At 37.5% G+C, this 17981-nt stretch overlaps 1 protein-coding gene across 5 annotated transcripts; it reads left to right on the top strand.

Moving 5' to 3' along the window:
• Positions 1-6520: 6520 nt before the first annotated feature.
• LOC123507886 (tudor domain-containing protein 1-like) lies at positions 6521-17592 on the top strand. Of its 5 annotated transcripts, XM_045261169.1 has the most exons (17): positions 6521-6700; positions 6917-7013; positions 7802-8151; positions 9024-9148; positions 10085-10256; positions 10686-10810; positions 11561-11725; positions 12009-12190; positions 13313-13460; positions 13695-13793; positions 14073-14192; positions 14355-14772; positions 15570-15714; positions 15899-16114; positions 16311-16440; positions 16689-16920; positions 17041-17592. In XM_045261169.1, the coding sequence occupies exons 3-16, from the start codon at positions 7827-7829 to the stop codon at positions 16872-16874; spliced, it is 2556 nt and encodes an 851-aa protein (XP_045117104.1). In that variant the 5' UTR covers positions 6521-6700; positions 6917-7013; positions 7802-7826; the 3' UTR covers positions 16875-16920; positions 17041-17592. The 5 variants fall into 5 exon arrangements, with proteins under 5 accessions (XP_045117104.1, XP_045117107.1, XP_045117105.1 ...); XM_045261172.1 differs by lacking the exon at positions 6917-7013 and having other exon boundaries at positions 7802-7968; XM_045261170.1 differs by lacking the exon at positions 6917-7013 and having other exon boundaries at positions 14391-14772.
• Positions 17593-17981: the final 389 nt, after the last annotated feature.

Raw genomic sequence — 17981 nt, 5'->3', positions numbered from 1 at the left:
CCTCCCTCCCTCCCTCCCTCCTGCCCACACACACATATATATAACGGATTTAGAAATGTAACTCTCTCTCTCTCTCTCTCTCTCTCTCTCTCTCTCTCTCTCTCTCTCTCTCTCTCTCTCTCTCTCTCTCTCTCTCTCTCTCTCTCTCTCTCTCACACACACATTTTTCATCAGGATGTAAAATTAAGACGCAACGAAAGAAAATACCACAGCAGAGAGAGAGAGAGGGAGAGAGAGAGAGGGGTGGGGGCAGCAGGGACAAAGAGGGAGAGAGAATTGAGACTTGACCAGCGAGACACTACATGGAGCTGAAGGCTGCGATGGGTTTTCCTGGCGAGAACTTCATTACAGCGTGGAAGCTTGATTGATTCTTGGATCTCGTGACTGTCGATTGGGTTTGGTGAGGGTGAGGGGGCCGGAGCAGGTTGGTCATAGTACTGTGGCTGTGGATATTGATTGGAAGGGATGCAAGGGAGGAAGGGAAGGGAGTAACGAAGGAAGGGAGAGCAAGGAAGGGTAAAAGAGAGATATATAGGAGAAAGGGAAGGGCAGAAGGGCAGAGAATGGGTAAGGAAAGCATCCAATGAAAGAAAGGAAAGAGATGAGTAGTGAAGTAAAGAGGAAAGAAAAAGTAGATAGAAGGAGATAGAAGAAAGAGAAGGATATGCAGAGTAGTAATGATAAATAAGGAAAGTAAATAATGGAGGAAGAAAGAAAAGAAATGAGTTTGGTAGTAAGGAGGAGTTGAAGAAGAATAGTAAGGAAGGGTAAGAGAACAGAGTATCAGAGAAGAGGAAAAGAAAGATGGGCAGCGATGGGTAAATGTCGATAGTGAAAAAGAGAGAAGGGAAGATAGGAACTAAGTAAAGATGGGTTAGAAAAATAGATAATGGAGAAATGGAAGAAGGAAGGAAAGTAGAAAAGAAAAAGTGATAGGTAGGAAATAAAAAGAAAATGAGAGAATGATAGAAAAATTAAAGAAAATGGGGAATGAAATACGAGAAATAGACCAGAATGAGATGCCAAAAAAATTCTGAAATCGAAGGACGAATAGGGAAAGAAAAGGAAGATCCGCATTTAAATAGACGAGAGAGAAGAACGAAGGAGATAAAATAGAATAAGAAAAGTACAGAAAGGAAGGAATGTTGGAAGGTAGGGAGGGTAGACGGGAAGAGTAGGGAAGGGTAAGAAGATGGATATGAGAGAAAGAGGAAAGAAAGAGAGGAATGAGGGAGGAGAAATAACGAAGGTGCAATGGACAGGAAAAGTGAGTATTGGAAGAGGGTGGAGGAAGGAATGAGGGAGGTATAGGATAACGAATAACGCACAAGAAAGTAAGGAAGTGCATAGTGAAAGAGGAGATAAGAGAGAGACACAATAACGAAGAGCAGACGAAAGTTAAAAAAAGAGTGCTGAAAGACAGAAAGTGTTGAAAGAGAGAGGGAAAAAAAGAAAGAGAGAGAGGGAGATACAAGAAAATGAAGAAAGTAATATAGATAAATTACAAATAAGACAAATATTGGAAGAAGTGAAAAAGAGTAAATGAGAGAAGTACAACAATAACAAAGAATAAAGAATCAGGAAAGGAATGCAATAAAAGAGCAAATGGAAGGAGACAGGGAGAGGCACAAGAAACCATAATAGACAAATGACAATGAAGATAGAAATAGAGAAAGACGAGAGAAACCGAGGGATGAGAAAGATAGATAAAGGGAAAGAGAAATTGGGAGGGAAATAAAGGACATGACAAGAGGTTATGCCAAGGAAGGAGAACTGAGAAAACTAAATAAAAGACAAATGAAAGAAGAATGGAAGATAAGAAGAATTGAATGACAGAAATAAAGTGGAGGAAAGAGGAAGAAGCGGAGGGAAGATGAGACAGAGAGAGAGAGAGAGAGAGAGAGAGAGAGAGAGAGAGAGAGAGAGACGTAAAGAAAGCTAAGAGGAATTCAAGAGAAAAGAAGTTAACTGGATACGACATAAAATAAACCACGAAGGAGAAAATAAAAGAAAAATGAGAGAGAGAGAGAGAGAGAGAGAGAGAGAGAGAGAGAGAGAGAGAGAGAGAGAGAGAGAGAGAGATTAAGATTTATGTATCTTAAAGATTCCAAGTAAATGAGGAAAAGAATGAAGAGAAAATATATATATATATATATATATATATATATATATATATATATATATATATATATATATATATATATATATATATATATATATATATATATATATATATATATATATATATATATATATATATATATATATATATATATATATATATATATATATATATATATATATATATATATATATATATATATATATATATATATATATATATATATATATATATATATATATATATATATATATATATATATATATATATATATATATATATATATATATATATATATATATATATATATATGAGAGAGAGAGAGAGAGAGAGAGAGAGAGAGAGAGAGAGAGACAGACAGACAGACAGACAGACAGACAGACAGACAGAGAGAGAGAGAGAGAGAGAGAGAGAGAGAGAGAGAGAGAGAGAGAGAGAGAGAGAGAGAGAGAGAGAGAGAGAGAGAGAGAGAGAGAGAGAGAGAGAGATTTCCTATAAGCTTAAATGTTATGTCATACAGTGAAATTGAAAACGTGGCACCTTAAAGTAGTAGTAGTAGTAGTAGTAGTAGTGGAAGTAGTAGTAGTAGTAGTAGTAGTAGTAGTAGTAGTAGTAGTAGTAGTAGTTCCATGTTTATGAATCACAGTTCTCTCTCTCTCTCTCTCTCTCTCTCTCTCTCTCTCTCTCTCTCTCTCTCTCTCTCTCTCTCTCTCTCTCTCTCTCTCTCTCTCTCTCTCTCTTTCTTTATTATTGTTATTCTTGTATGCTTTTCTTTCCATTCGCTTTTGAAAGAAACCTGAGAAAAGTCTGCCTCGTTTTTCCTCTCCAACGATTCAATCTCTTTCCCTCTCCCTCTATTCCTCTCCCCCTGTTTCTTTCCTCTTTTCATCTATTCTATCCCATTTTTATCACAGTTCTTGTATCTTCCCTTCCTTCCTCGTCCCTACCCTTTTTTCCCTCTCCGTATCTCCCTCTGTGCCAGACTCACTTCTTCTTGCTAATTCACTTCACCATATCTTTTCTCTCCCCCTTTTAGAAGGTAAACACACACACACACACACACACACACACACACACACACACACACACACACACACACAGAGAGAGAGAGAGAGAGAGAGAGAGAGAGAGGATGGAGGTCACCATAAAAGACTTCATTGAATCACAGGGCGTATTCAATTTATATGCAATGTCTCCCGTTAAAATTTATGAATTAGCTGTCTGGGGAGGCATTTTTCCTCTTTTTTATGTCATAATTCTTTATATATCACGGGTAGAAGATGAAACTGGTGTGTGTGTGTGTGTGTGTGTGTGTGTGTGTGTGTGTGTGTGTGTGTGTGTGTGTGGACTGGTAGCTGTTGTTGACAAGGACAAGAGCGGCGGGAAATCCACAGGGACAGGAGACGGTGTGTAAGGGAATCGGGGAACACTTGCCACCTGAACACTCCGAAGACGCAACACAAGGAGGAGGGAGCGCGGGAATATCGGAACAAGCTCCTCGGAACATGGTGGTGATGGAGCACGGAATAAAAGGAAACATTGTAACAGTAACACTTCAAGGATAGAATACGGGAACACTGGAACAGGAAACTTGAGCTGGAATACTTAGAGACTGGAATACTGGAATACTTGGAGGCTGGAATACTGAAATATTTGGAGACTGGAATACTGGAATGTTTGAAGGCTAAAATACTGGAATGCTTGAAGGCTGGAATACAGGGATACTTCGAGGCTGGAATAGTGGAATACTTGGAATCCAAAACACTGGGATACTTAAAGGCTGGGATAATAAAAGACTGGAATACTTCGAGTCCGGAATACTGGAATATTGGAACATTTCAAGATTAGAACTATGGAAAACCGGAGTATTTCGAGACTAGAACAATGGAGCACTGTAATATCTTGAAGTTGCGATACTGGAACACAGGAGTACCTCGAGACTTGAACACTGATCTGGAACACTCCTCGTACACATTGAAAACAAGAAACACTGCATGGGCGGAACACACGGCGTAGGAGGGTGTAGGACATCTCCCAGGAGAGTATTATTCCTTGTTGTGTGTGTGTGTGTGTGTGTGTGTGTGTATGTGTGTGTGTGTGTGTGTGTGTGTGTGTGTGTGTGTGTGTGTGTGTGTGTGTGTGTGTGTGTGTGTGTGTGTGTGTGTGTGTGTGTGTGTGTGTGTGTGTGTGTGTGTGTGTGTGTGTGTTCTAAGGAAAGTTCCGCGTCACATCACCGGTCGGAGTGTTTGGGAAGCAACAGGCTCGGAATAATCAAGGTCTTTGGTATCTTTGATCTGCCAACGAGAGAGAGAGAGAGAGAGAGAGAGAGAGAGAGAGAGAGAGAGAGAGACTTACTGACAACCAACCTTCACCACTTGTAGTCACCCATGGACGCACGTAGAGTTTAGAAAACAATATCAGAGCAACAAAAATAAGTGAAAAGTTTACAAGTCTCCACCACTTTAAAGAAATACAACCCAGCGGACCTAGAATACCCAGTTACAGACAAAATGTTGTGTTGCTCGGTCCGGCGGCACAGGATCCCTCAGGAGCCTGGTGGAATTCGAGGCAGTACGCAGGAGGCAGAGGGTCGGGATGGTTTTCACCGCTTGGGATGAAATTGATGCGAATAGCGAGGCCCACACGGGTTAAAATAATATACATATGAGTCTCCAGGCAGCAAGACGGCAAAGTTATCAGCTTCACAGAAAAGGTGGCGTGAGGTGGGTGAGCCGGGTTAAGCCAGCGGGGCGTGAGCAGGCGTGGGTGATAACGGGAAAGGAAGTAGGCACGATACGGGATGAAAAATGTGTATCATAGATGGAACACAGCTCACGCGAGGCAGTGAATGACCGTCCCGCGGGGGTGATTCACAGCGGAGCCAGGCACGCCGCCCCCTCTCGCAGGCTTTAGGGTTGCGTGCCCAGGAGTGATAATTGGCAGGGAGGCCTTCGGGTACGGCGGGATGTAAAGCATGCGGCTGTGAACCATGAGAATGTGTGACAAATGAACAAGAGAGATAAAAGCGGCCGTCATTGCACTGTCTGTCCCCAGGAGCTACCTGGGAACATAAAGGTCGCGACGCCAACACAGCAAGGGAAAATCTGACCTCTAGATGTTTATTTTATACGACTAGTCGACTATAGTGTGTGTGTGTGTGTGTGTGTGTGTGTGTGTGTGTGTGTGTGTGTGTTCGCCTTATAGTGTAGTGAGGAAAATATGAAACACCAACAAAAGGGTGTGACAGTCTCGTCTCGGTCCACCCTGGGGAAAAGAGAGGAATGAGAACGGAGGAGGAGAAGAAGAAGGAGGAGGAGGAGGAGGAGGAGGAGGACAGGAGGAAGAGGAAGAAGAAGGAGGAGGAAGAAGAGGAGGAAGAGGAGGAGAGAGGAGAGAAGAGAGGAAGAGCAGCCCAGCCATGAAATTGGAGGCGAGTCGTGGACAGAAGCGAGCACGATGTACTGCACAGGAGGCGGACGGTGCAAAATGGTTTTCAGCTCGGGGCCAGTTACTTCCTCGGCCATAATAGTCGTGATAAACACCGCCTGCACTCTACTACACTATTTTAAGTCGGTGTATTATCACGTTGAGCAACCTGTCGCCATTACTTAGCCTTCTGCGAGTGGGGAAAAAGATATTGAAAATGTATTCTCGTTTTTCATGATCATTTGTAGAAAAGTTACGCCATCATATTTTTTTTTTTTTTTTTTTTTTAGTTTTCTCTCTTCCTTCCTGTCTTACTTACTTACTTACTCACTTACTCACTTTTCTATTTTTCTTTCTTTGTCTGTTTCATGTGCTGTTTTACGTTGTGACATTTGTATTTTATGTAAGCGTAAGATTCTTAATATATTTCTCACCAAACTTTTCTTCTTCTTCTTCTTCTTCTTCTTCTTCTTCTCCTTCAGTAAATCTCTCAGTTGACAGTCAGAACAATTTGAGAAAGTGGTAAAATATGAGTTTTATACGATTATTCCAAATTAATAGAGATTGTACGAATATCATAAAAACTCTCTCTCTCTCTCTCTCTCTCTCTCTCTCTCTCTCTCTCTCTCTCTCTCTCTCTCTCATTTGATTTAGGGTACGGTACAGTAAGTTGCCTTCATAAATTTCTTCTTCTTGTCACCAAATAACTAAATAGAAGCAGTTCTCATGATGGTAGTAGTAGTAGTAGTATCATTAATACATGTAGCAGCAGCAGCAGCATCGAATGACCTATTGTCTTTCTTGACGGTATTTGTTTTGCAAGCATACATTATCAGTGTTGAAAATATTCGTCATTTTTTTCTATTATTTCATTCTCTGTAACTTTTAGGGTTATAACTTTGTTTGAATCAATTGTTACATATGTCGACATTTTGCAGTGCTAGAAGGTTCAAGGCTGTAGCCATTGCCCATTGGCCGAAGCACTGGGACCTCAGACTCGGCTTGACAACACATCTCTGAGCAGTGATCGGAGCGACACGTGGCGTGAGAACATCGCCTTGAGCCTCATCTCACCATACTGTATCTTGTGGTGGCGTCTGTAGAGTGCAGACGTAATTGCACAACACGGACCCGGATAGTCTGCTTCATGAGGTAATAGTTGTCTTACTGAAGTGGCTCCCAGACGTCTTTGTTTGGTGGCGGAGGGCGCTGATTGAGCACTGCTTATCAAAGTTTAGAAAATAATATCTATGAATTTTTCTGTTTATGTTTTATGACCAAGATACCTGTTTTAGTATTATGTTCATCCTGGTCTGTGCTTTTCTTGTGCTTTACCAAGGTGTTCGTTTTCCTATTTGCAAATCTCAGCTTGTGCGCCTACCAAGCCTGACCCAGCAAGTGGTGGTTACTTACGTAGTCCTTCATCATAGTGGCGGAGCTTCTGAAATTGCAGAAATTCAGAACGGTGTGTGTGTGTGTGTGTCGCTGAGAATGTAACATGATAAAATTTATAGGAACTCCAGGAAAACTAACAGGAAATATGGTGACAACCTTAGCCTAAGTCTCAGGAAATGTCCCTGAATTTAGCCTTGTGCAAAATTTCTTTCTAAAGGACTCTTCTAATTTAAAGATACCTATGTAGTTGAAAAATATATATGTAAAGGCGATAATTATCTACCTCCGTATGTAGTTATGAAACAGTTGGAAAAAAAAATACTCTTGTTATTCTCAAGTTGGGGGACGAAAATATCCTTTTTCTGGTAAATGTCATTGTATTTTAGTGAATCTGCTAAGTGTTTATGTTTTAAATAGCCTTTTTTTTTTTTTTTATTTAGGAATAAAAGTAAATACAAGAGTCCTGTGGTCCTATTTCATATTTTTTGGAGCTGAAGTAGAGCCAAACACTGCCTCTTACCATGTAAAAAGAAAAATGTTAATAGGAAGCTACACTGCTGATGCTGCTCTTGTCAATGTTGTAATGTCTTGATCTGGATTTTGAAGCTAGTATCCTAACGTGATTATAAATTAACCTACCCTTACCTAACATAATTCACAATTGATGATTTAGTATGTCATTCTAAGGACAAGACAAATAAAATTTTTGAAATCATTACCTTCATAATACAGTAATTTAGAATAAAAGGTTCTATTTGATGAGAGAAGTAAGAATTGCCACTTCTGTGCTAGCAAGAAAGTAAAATAATAGCATAAATCATTTCTAATCACCATGTAGTAACATTAAACTCTCCTCAGGAACCAGAGCAACAGGAAATTACCAATGAGTCGCATGCGCCCAAAACCAGATGTCCAGAAGTTACTGAAATTCATCAACAATGGAAGCAATGCAAGCCTCCAACAATTTAACACCTTAGCACCCACCAAGAGGAAAATAACAACTTTGCTGAAGAGCAACCCTCAAGGTATTGCTCTTGAGAAGTTTAGTACTGCATATGAAGCCGAGTTTGGAGAGTGGCTGAAACCGTCAGTGTTTGGTTATTCTGACATTGTGGAGATGCTCAAAACCTTGGATGACATTGTGGACATGAAGTTCTTTGAATTCAGTGACCAAATGTTGCTGTTTTCAAAATCAGAGGAAAGTAAAGGTAAGTTTTTTGGGGGGAATGTCATAAACAGGATTGTTCAGGTATTGGGGATACTGTTGCATATTAAGTCCAACATGTATCCCCAATAACTGAGTGCAGTCTTGGAACAACCTGGAAATAAAGGTCCCCGTACATGTTCAGGCTGCTAGTCTAGCACCTGAACAACACTGGCCTGACAGCTGCCCACAAACTATTCAGGCCACCTCAAGGCACAGCTTAGTTCTAGCAAAACACCACAGAATGATGATGGCCTGTCCCATGGGCACAGAAGAGCTAGAAATACTTTGACAGCAGCTATTGCAGCATCCCAGTTATTAAAAAAGACAAGAGGAGGAGGAAGAGGAAAGTATATATGGACTAAGGAGTGGTAAAGTCAAATGCTGCAATTTTTTTTATTTATTTATTTTTCTTTATTTATTTATTTTTTCAATTTATTTATTTTTATTTTTTTATTTTTTTTATTTTTAATTTTTTTTTTTTTTTTCCAAACTGTCTTTTGATTTGATTTTCCAGATGGATCCTCCTTGTAAATGTTTATAAATTCTGTCCAAAAGTGCTGCTCCTCTTCCATGGTGCAGAGAGTGCTTGGTGCAGCAGACATCCCTTAGTACGCTGTCAAGTACTGTACCAAGTGATGTGGCCTCAAGGTTTAAGTGCCCATAGCTATATGCTTATACCTGTCTGAACTGGATGCTGATCAGATGGAGTCAACATCAGCTGCAGGTTTCATGAGGCACTGCGAATGAGCCACCTCATATACCCATGCACACTCAGTTTTGCCTGAACAGTCCTATTTTGCTTAGAATCTGGACGGCTGCCTGAGCATGTGTGGGGCCCATCATTATGTAGTGAACATTTACCTTTACCTTCAGGTCCAGACAATAAAGAAAAGAATACAACCACCACAAAGATGAGGAAGGAGGCAATTGACACTTTCCGCACCATCATTAGCAGCTTGGGTGGCATAAGTGTAGATTTGCTCATTTCAGAATATGAGGTAAGTGTTCTAGTTTCAAGGAAAGATTTATATTAACTTACACTAGATTTATCAGAAGGTTCTTATTGTTCGTAATAATGTAATTGGACAACAGTTTCCTCAAATATTAGATAACAACTTGTCTTTAAGTTGATATGATGTTTGTGTGTGTGTGTGTGTGTGTGTGTGTGTGTGTGTGTGTGTGTGTGTGTGTGTGTGTGTGTGTGTGTGTGTGTGTGTGTGTGTGTGTGTGTAATTCACGGAGTGAGCTCAGAGCTTATAGACCAATCTTCGGGTAGGACTGAGACCACAACACACTCCACACACCGGAAAGCAAGGCCACAACCCCTCGAGTTACATCCCGTACCTATTTACTGCTAGGTGAAAAGGGGCTACACATTAAGAGGCTTGCCCATTTGCCTCGCCGCTCCCAGGACTCGAACCCGGACCTTCTCTATTGTGAGCAGAGCGTGCTAACCACTACACTACGCAGTGTGTGTGTGTGTGTGTGTGTGTGTGTGTGTGTGTGTGTAGGTACATATATATAGATAAAGATATATTTATATTTATTGTTTCAATTTATTATGTTTTGTAATGGGGAATTGTAAGCATGATTCAAAATTACTTACCATTGCATACCATTCAAACTATGGCCTGCCAAAGGAATTCATGCAGCCTTCCAAATGTTTGTTAATTTGATAGAGAAAGTTACCAAGCAATGCTAAATAATAGTTTTTCCTTTGAAAGCCTTTCATTTTGTCTGTTTTAAATATAAATTAGCTAGATTCATATATAATATGGCGCTGTAAAGATTTTTTTTTTTTTTTTTTTTTTTTTTTTTTTTTTTTTTTTTTTTTCAAATGTAGCCCTTGCGCTGAAAAGTTTGCCCATCCCTGAAATATACATACTTATGATGGTATTACAATTTCCTTGCCATTCTTTTCTGGAAAATTTCAGTCAAGGGCAAACCAAAAGCTGAATCTTCAGGAGCTTGGATTTGATTCCTTTCCCCACTTAATTTCCCACCTCAGTGAGGTGTTCAAAACCTGCAAGAAAGATGGACAAGTTTTCCTCCTGGACCCTGCCAGCCCAACCACCGCTCTGTTACAGGATTCCACAGAACACACAAGTAATTACTCTATATCCAAGTTTCTTTATATATTGTCATCAACTCAGCAGGAGTGATAAATAAATGGAAAATAGTAGGAAGTGCAGTAAACCAAATGTCACATCTTACCAGGTGTTCTGCAGTGACAAGTGCTCCTGCCAACTTTGAACTTAATTCAAGGTTAAGGCACAGTGGTTGATTGCCCTTGGTTACTTTGCCTTATAATAGGGTTGAATAAATTGGTATTTTCTCATAAATTGCAGAATGAGATTGTGATAAGATGTTTTGCAGTAGTGTTTGTACATGCATATTAATTTTATCCTTCATTGTTCTGATATCCTGCTTGTTGCATTCACAATCTTCATTTAACAATTAATGAAGTGCAAGGTATTATGCATTAATATCTTTCATCATATTTTGTGAAACAAGACAGCACTTCACTATCTCCAGATACTACTCCATCTGAAGGAATGAGTAGAAGCTTTGACACTCAAACAACAATGAATTTAAGGAAGCTGCTGGAGGAAGAGTTTCCTTTTGGACTGGAATTGAATGAGCTTTATGCAGCATATGAGGTCAGTGTTCAGAGGCTGTTGGAGTAGCTACACTTTAAAGTGTTTTCCTTCTTTATTTATTTATTTTTTTTCCATTCGTGTATATGTTTTTATGCTTTCTGTTCATATTCTCTTTATGCTTTCATATGCAGTTGCTAGTTTTGAACATTACAGAAAGTACATAGAAAATTCCATACATTTAATGCCTTTTAATGCAGAAATAATACCTTTTAGATTTTCATTCACTATATATATATACAGTATATATATATATATATATATATATATATATATATATATATATATATATATATATATATATATATAGTATGGGTTTTTTTCATTTATTTATTATTTTATTTAATCTATATTTTTTATTTATTAATTTATTTTTATTTTATTTATTTATTTTATTTATTTATTTATTTATTTATTTATTTTTTTTTTTTTTTTTTTTTTTTTTTGGGGGCAGGGGTTTAGTGTGTTGGGGGAAGACCAGAGGATGGCTGTGGTAATAGTACAAATTCATGGGTATTTTTTATTTTTGTTTTTGTTTATTTATTTATTTTATTTGTTTTATTATATTTTTCGGGAGTGTGTGGGGGGACAAAAGGGCAGCAGTAGTAGTGGTAAGGGACAATTCTTCAAATTCATGGTTATTTTTCTGTTACATCTCCATTATGACCTTAGATGTGAAAAGATAACTGCCAGACTAGGAACTGCTGGTGTGGGAGATGTAGAGCACTGATTATCTATGGGTGAACTTCACAGGGATTTTATGGCTCCAGTCACAAGGATCTGGACCATGAAAAACACGGCTTCACTTCGCTTGAGGCTTTCCTTCTTGCCAACTTTAGTGTGGTGAGCCTCTACCATCACCAAGGCACCACATGTGTCTTGCCCTGCCAGCCTCTCCAACATCCCAAACCAGAACAAGTAATGGCACTCTTCTCTCCTTTAAGTATGCCTCCTCTGCCATCCTGTATTATCGTGCCATGTTGTAAATTTATAACTATTGCTATACCTGTGTCTATAGATTTTACTCTCTAGGTTTTTGTTTGCCATTATATCTCATACTTAATCTCAATTTGTGTGTGTGTTGGTGTTTCATTTTATAAGACCTGTAACTTTGTTTTATTTACTCATGGCTTGTTGCTATCCAACCCTAACACCATACCACATTGATATTAAGTAATATCCAAAATTCTTTTGCCCTCAGATCAACTTGTCATATACAGGAAAAGTGGTTGGCCCTGATGAAAGTTACTCTCTGGTGGAGAGACTTCCTCCTGGGAAGGTGGAGGTAGTAGTGGGCGAAGTGTACACACCTAAGTGGTTTTGGGTCATGCACTACGGAGAGAACTATTCAAAGCAACTGGACAAGCTTATGGATAGGATGCTGTGAGTGCAAGTTCTATATATAGAGTAACACATTGCTGTAGTAGTAATATTGAAATTTCAGATTATAATATTTACTTTTATCCTTCATTAATAGAAAGTGTCAAAGTTTTTTTACATCCATCCCCTCAAGACTGGCAATTTACCAAAAACTTCTCCAGTAACTTTGCACCTTCATTTTTCTCTCATCTTTTTCCAAAGCTGAACTCTTTGCTCAAAGCTGTGCTAAAATCTTTAGCTGGGATGATTCTAGGTTTATTCCTCCCTTACTGGTCTAAACCCTCGCATGGCTTATGGACCAGATGGGGTCCCTTCTCGTCTTCTCAGAGACTGCCTCCATGCTTGAGTTTTACCTGTTCAAATTCTCAACTCTGCCCATCAACATACCTTCCCTTCTTGCTGAAAGGTTAACTACATTCAGCTTGTTCCTAAAAAGGGTAACTGTTCTAATCCCTCAAACTACCATCCTATTGCTTTAATTTTCTACGTACATATCTTAAGTTTTTAATCTATCATCAATAGGAAGATTCTTAAAAATCTATCACTTCACAATCTTCTGTCTAATTGCTAGTGTTCCTTTTGTCAAGGTTGCTCGAATGCTGATCATGGTTTCCTTTAATGATTTATTTATTTATTATTTATTTATTTATTTATTTTATTTTTTATTTTATTTTATTTTTATTTATTTATTTATTTATTTATTTATTTATTTATTTTTTTTTTTTTTAATTTCATCCTGGCCTTAGACTTTTCAAAAACTTTTTGTAGTGTCTAGCACAAAGCTTTGATTTCCAAACTACCTTCCTTCAACTTTGTTCTTTCTTCAACTTCATCTCAAGTTTTGTTTTTGATTATTGCTGCTGTGGTAGATGATTACTGTTCTTCTGAATATATTAGTATTGGGGTTTCTCAGGGTTCTGTCCTGCCACCCACTCTTTATTGTTCATCAATAATAGGACAGAAGTGGAATGAAAGGCAAGCAAGCACTTATAGAAGTATTTCTCATGTTTTTGATGAAGCACAATATTTGTTATTTCTTCAGCATAATTATGTATTTCAACTGTAACAAACATCACAGTCCATGAATTGGTGGTCATTATTGTAACTTTACCTATGGTTTTACAGGGAATTTTACAGCAGTGCGCTCGGGAATCGTTACAGACTCAATGAAAGACGTGTTACAAATCAAATGGCTGTTGCAGCATTATATCCATGTGATCAGAACTTCTATCGAGCCTTTGTCCTTTCAGTGAAAGACCTCACCACAGTTAAGGTAGCAAGTCTAACATTACTACCATACTTATCATTATCATCATTTACTAACTCACTCTTGTTTCTTTCTGATTTATAAAAGTGGAAGACAAGAATATTCCAATACCAAGTAGTAATTCATTATTTTTATTTTGTGGTAAAAAAAAATACATTTTGTCATTTGATAAAACCTGATTGTCACTACTACATATCCTGTAAAGTCCTGAATATATTTAGTTTGCATAACCTATTTCAGCTCTTTTTTGTTGATTATGGCACTGTGTGTGTAAGCCGTTTGGATCAGCTCCGCCTCCTTCATAAAAACTTTTTTGCATTGCCTGCTCAAGCCATCAAGGTAACTACTCAAACATAATGCATTTGCTATTTGCATTCATCTGCCTTACTATACATATTTTGTATGCATGCATGATTGTCTTTGTAACTATATTTTTTAATTCTGTTGCATATCACTCAAAAAAACCTTGAAGGTAGTGCAAATAACAGAACTCCACTAAATCCCTCTCCATGCATCTAAGTTAAGTTGTTGACATACCCATTTTCCATTGTGGATTTTGAGACATTTCACACATACAAAGTAAGGACTTTCAATCATATATATGTTGTTGGATTCCAGTGTTCCCTTTATGGTGTATTGCCAACAAATGGGAAGAGGACATGGGACCACACTTGTTCCAAGAGGTTCTTAGACTTGGTACAGAACCAAAGGGTGATAGCTGAAGTAGTATCTGAAGAGGTAGATATTGTTGATGAATTTTCAGTAAAGCATCATTATCAAAATATCCATCTTGTTGAAGGACAAGGATTTTTCTTTGAAAATTTTATTATTTTATTGTCCTTACAAATGTAGCAGTAACTTTGTTCAAGAAAACCTGTAAATCCCTCAGTGTGTTTACAGATGACAACAGTCATCAAGTTGTGGGACACTTCCCAGGGAGAAGATGTCAACATTGGAGACCTACTGATGAGAAATGATGAACTTAGTTATGGTTCAGAAAATTTGGATGACCCCAGTTACACTGAAAAGGCTATAGCTTCCCTCTCCATTCCTGCTTTGAAAGTAGACAGTGAGTCACTTAGTAAAAGTAGTAGTTCTTCCTTGGGGCTAGAAGAGGACTCATCACAGCAAAAAGGAGCTGGAACCCAGAATCTTTCAGCACATGAGGAAGGAGCTTCAGGTCAAGCAAAGAACTTGGATGCACAATGTAACATCAACTCAACACCCAGCCATATAAGACAGTCAGAAGAAAGCCTTCCCCAAACCAGGAGTGCAGCAAGCACTTCAGATCACTCTCTTCATGATTTTTCACAAATAGGTAATTTTTTTAACAACTGTATCTTAACAAAATTGTCAACTACAGGTAACTCTCGATTTACGCAATACATGTGTTCCAAGAGGCATCGTGTATATCAAAATTCATGTAAAACAAACATGTAATTCTCATAAGAAACAATAGACGATAGGGGGGATGCGGGATGTGGTCCAAAAAAATTTGTACAAAATACTCTATATATTTGGCTAAATTAACATGTTTTTATTATTTACCATTCTAAATACTAGAAGTGTATTTAAAGTAAAGGGAAAAGCAAGAAATGATAAGAGAAAGCAAAAAATACTAAGGGAAAACAACAAAACAAAGAATACGTAAACACAACACTCACTGCGTCACTGCCTTCACCACTCACACCACAGTCAGTCACGATCTTCCTCTGAGCTTTTCCACTTATCAAAAATAACCCCAAGTGCAGAAGAAGATGAAGGACGTTTTGGGGCCATCTTGGTGAATTATAGGCAGATTGAAGAGATTTCGTCTGTACTCAGTACTGGCAGACTACAAATGAGGCATGAGAAGAGCGGAGCTCCCACCTATCTGCCAGCTGCGGAACTCTCTGGTGCGCAGTTTGAAATTCCGTCTGGCGCTCAGTTTAAAAATGCAGTTGGGCCAAATCGCGTATAAGCAAACCGATCGCACAAATTGAATTAATTATAATATTTTTTCGGTCTCGTTATAACAAAAACACCCAAATCAAACGTGCGTATATAGAGAGTTACCTGTACTATTTTAAACTTTCTTCAGTGTTACTTTGATGATGATCATATTCTGTATCTCAGAGAATTCCAGTAGTGACCCTACAAATGAGACTGCAGCAGCAGGAGGCCCACAGCCTTACATGGCATCAACACCTATGGAGAAGGAGATAGTGACAGTGGGCTGCTCTTCAATGTTCTCAAATGAGATATTTCTTAGTGATGAAGAGTAAGTACTCAAAAAGGACAAGTTAAAATATATGTCTGTATATATATATATATATATATATATATATATATATATATATATATATATATATATATATATATATATATATATATATATATATGAATACATATAGTGTTATATTTTATTTCATTAAAAACTTATGCTAATTGATGTGCCAAACCAGATATCCTGAAGACAATAGTGAAGAAGATGGTCTCAACCACAGCTTCCTGATTCATTCTATGGAAGTTACTTTTAACAAGAAAATTCATGTCATAATCATTAATGGAGTTCAGTATGTACTGAGTGCAGAATTCCCACACATGGAGGACAAAGTGTGTCATCTTGGAGTAACCCTCAGGAAGGAAGTTGATCAGGATATTTACAATTTTTTGATTGAGTGAGTATTTTTTTTTTTTTTTTTTTTTTTTTCTCTAAATATTAATTACTCCACCCACTGATGAATATGAATTTATTGGTTCATCTTGTACTGGTTGTTATTTCTTGTAAGCACCATTGTTTGAACCCTTAGCATTTGCTTACTATTCTAGGAAATAAAATATTGGCATTAATTTAGTCTTTGATGTTTTCGTCAGAAATGGTTGCAACATTTATGAGCCCAATGGAGAAGTGAGAGCCACTCTCATCCTCTATCCTCTCACCCAAATGGCAACAGTTCTTGCCCAGAATGGCTACAGCATAGCCACACCTCTCTCTCAAGAAATGGTATGATTCATCTGTTTCTTATCTGTTGTACTATCCATCTAATAATGTGTGTCCTTTGGAACTCCCTCAGTGGATGACATTACCAAATCTCCACTGAATTTAATGATACTTTGTTTTTTGGGGTGCCATATTTATAGTATACTTTTTATTCTCAATTATATTATCTTTCACATTTTCATTATCAATTTTTTATTTTGTCTTTTGTTTATAGTTACTTAGTCAGGCTACTTATTTACTTCCCTTCATAGGATATTGTTCAGAAATGGAGCCCTAAACATCATTCCTCAGAATTGGGGAAAAAAGGGAATTACGAGTTACTCACATTTCCAAACATGCATCACAGTAGCTCAAGCAGTGGAAGTGCCGGAGCCAAGACCTACAGGCATGGGGCACAGGTCAAACCTCCACGCAGGCCATATAAAAGCATAAGTTGAACCAGTGGAACCCAGTAACAACAGTAGCATGGAATATTTGTCACCAGTGAGTGAATTATTTATTGTTGAGACTATACTGGTAATTATTAAGTATTGATATTAGTAATATAGTAGCATACATGGATCTTGCCTCCTTATACCTTTTCTATTTCTTTTTCTATTTCAGATGAGAGTTGGGACAGGTTTGTACTGTGAAGTGTAATGTGAGCCTGTTCTTGTAGCCAGCATAACTTACTTTCTTGTGGTTCTGTTTTAATTAGTAAGAAAAAAATAATTGAATTGCTTATAAAGTATAGTTTAGAGAGAATAAGTTATACTCTGAAATACTTGTAGTTTGTTTCACATCACTTATCAAGCTCATGTAGGATATAGTTGCTGAGATACAGTATTTACAGTTTAGAGGATGAATATCGTGCTACTGGGATTTTTCTTATTTATTATGGTAAACCCATGTAATTTCCAAATGTCTTGTTTCATTCATAGAATACAAAATTCTGAAGATCTTGTATTAAAATTTACTTATTGGTATTCAGTAAGGTGAATTTTAGTGGAATACCGTGATGCACATATACTTAATGTGTACAACTTATGCAGAGTATTGGTGGTTAATGACACTGTGATTTGAAGTGGTGGATATTTGTCTTGTTTAGGTGTCTGGAACTTTTTCTTCATGTGGATATTTGTCTTCTTTAGGTGTCGATTTTTTTTTTTTTTTTTTTTTTTTTTTTTTTTATATATATAAATTATGTGATTTTTATGTGTAATATTGTTTGATATTGTGTTTGTTATTATGAGACGTGTTGATTTCATGATACTTTGATGAATTCAGATCTTTGATGTAGCCACAACTAAGTTTTCTCTCATTGAACTTTTGATGGTTCCTCCCCACCCATTACTGTCAGATCAACTTCAGACATAAGAAAAGTGTGGATGGTTGATCATTAAAGGTGCACTTAGTTTAACTGTATTTAAACATTTATTTATGAAACCAGTAATTTTAAGTATTATTCTGTCTGTATAGATTACATATTGCTATTTTTATCATTCATGTATTTATTCATCAGCTTTTTTTTTTTTTTTTTCATTTAGATTTCCACTATAATTTGT

This window comes from Portunus trituberculatus, chromosome 23 (genome assembly GCF_017591435.1).
Source record: "Portunus trituberculatus isolate SZX2019 chromosome 23, ASM1759143v1, whole genome shotgun sequence".
Classification (NCBI taxonomy): Eukaryota; Metazoa; Arthropoda; class Malacostraca; order Decapoda; family Portunidae; genus Portunus; species Portunus trituberculatus.
This window is presented reverse-complemented; position numbering and strand designations above follow the sequence as displayed.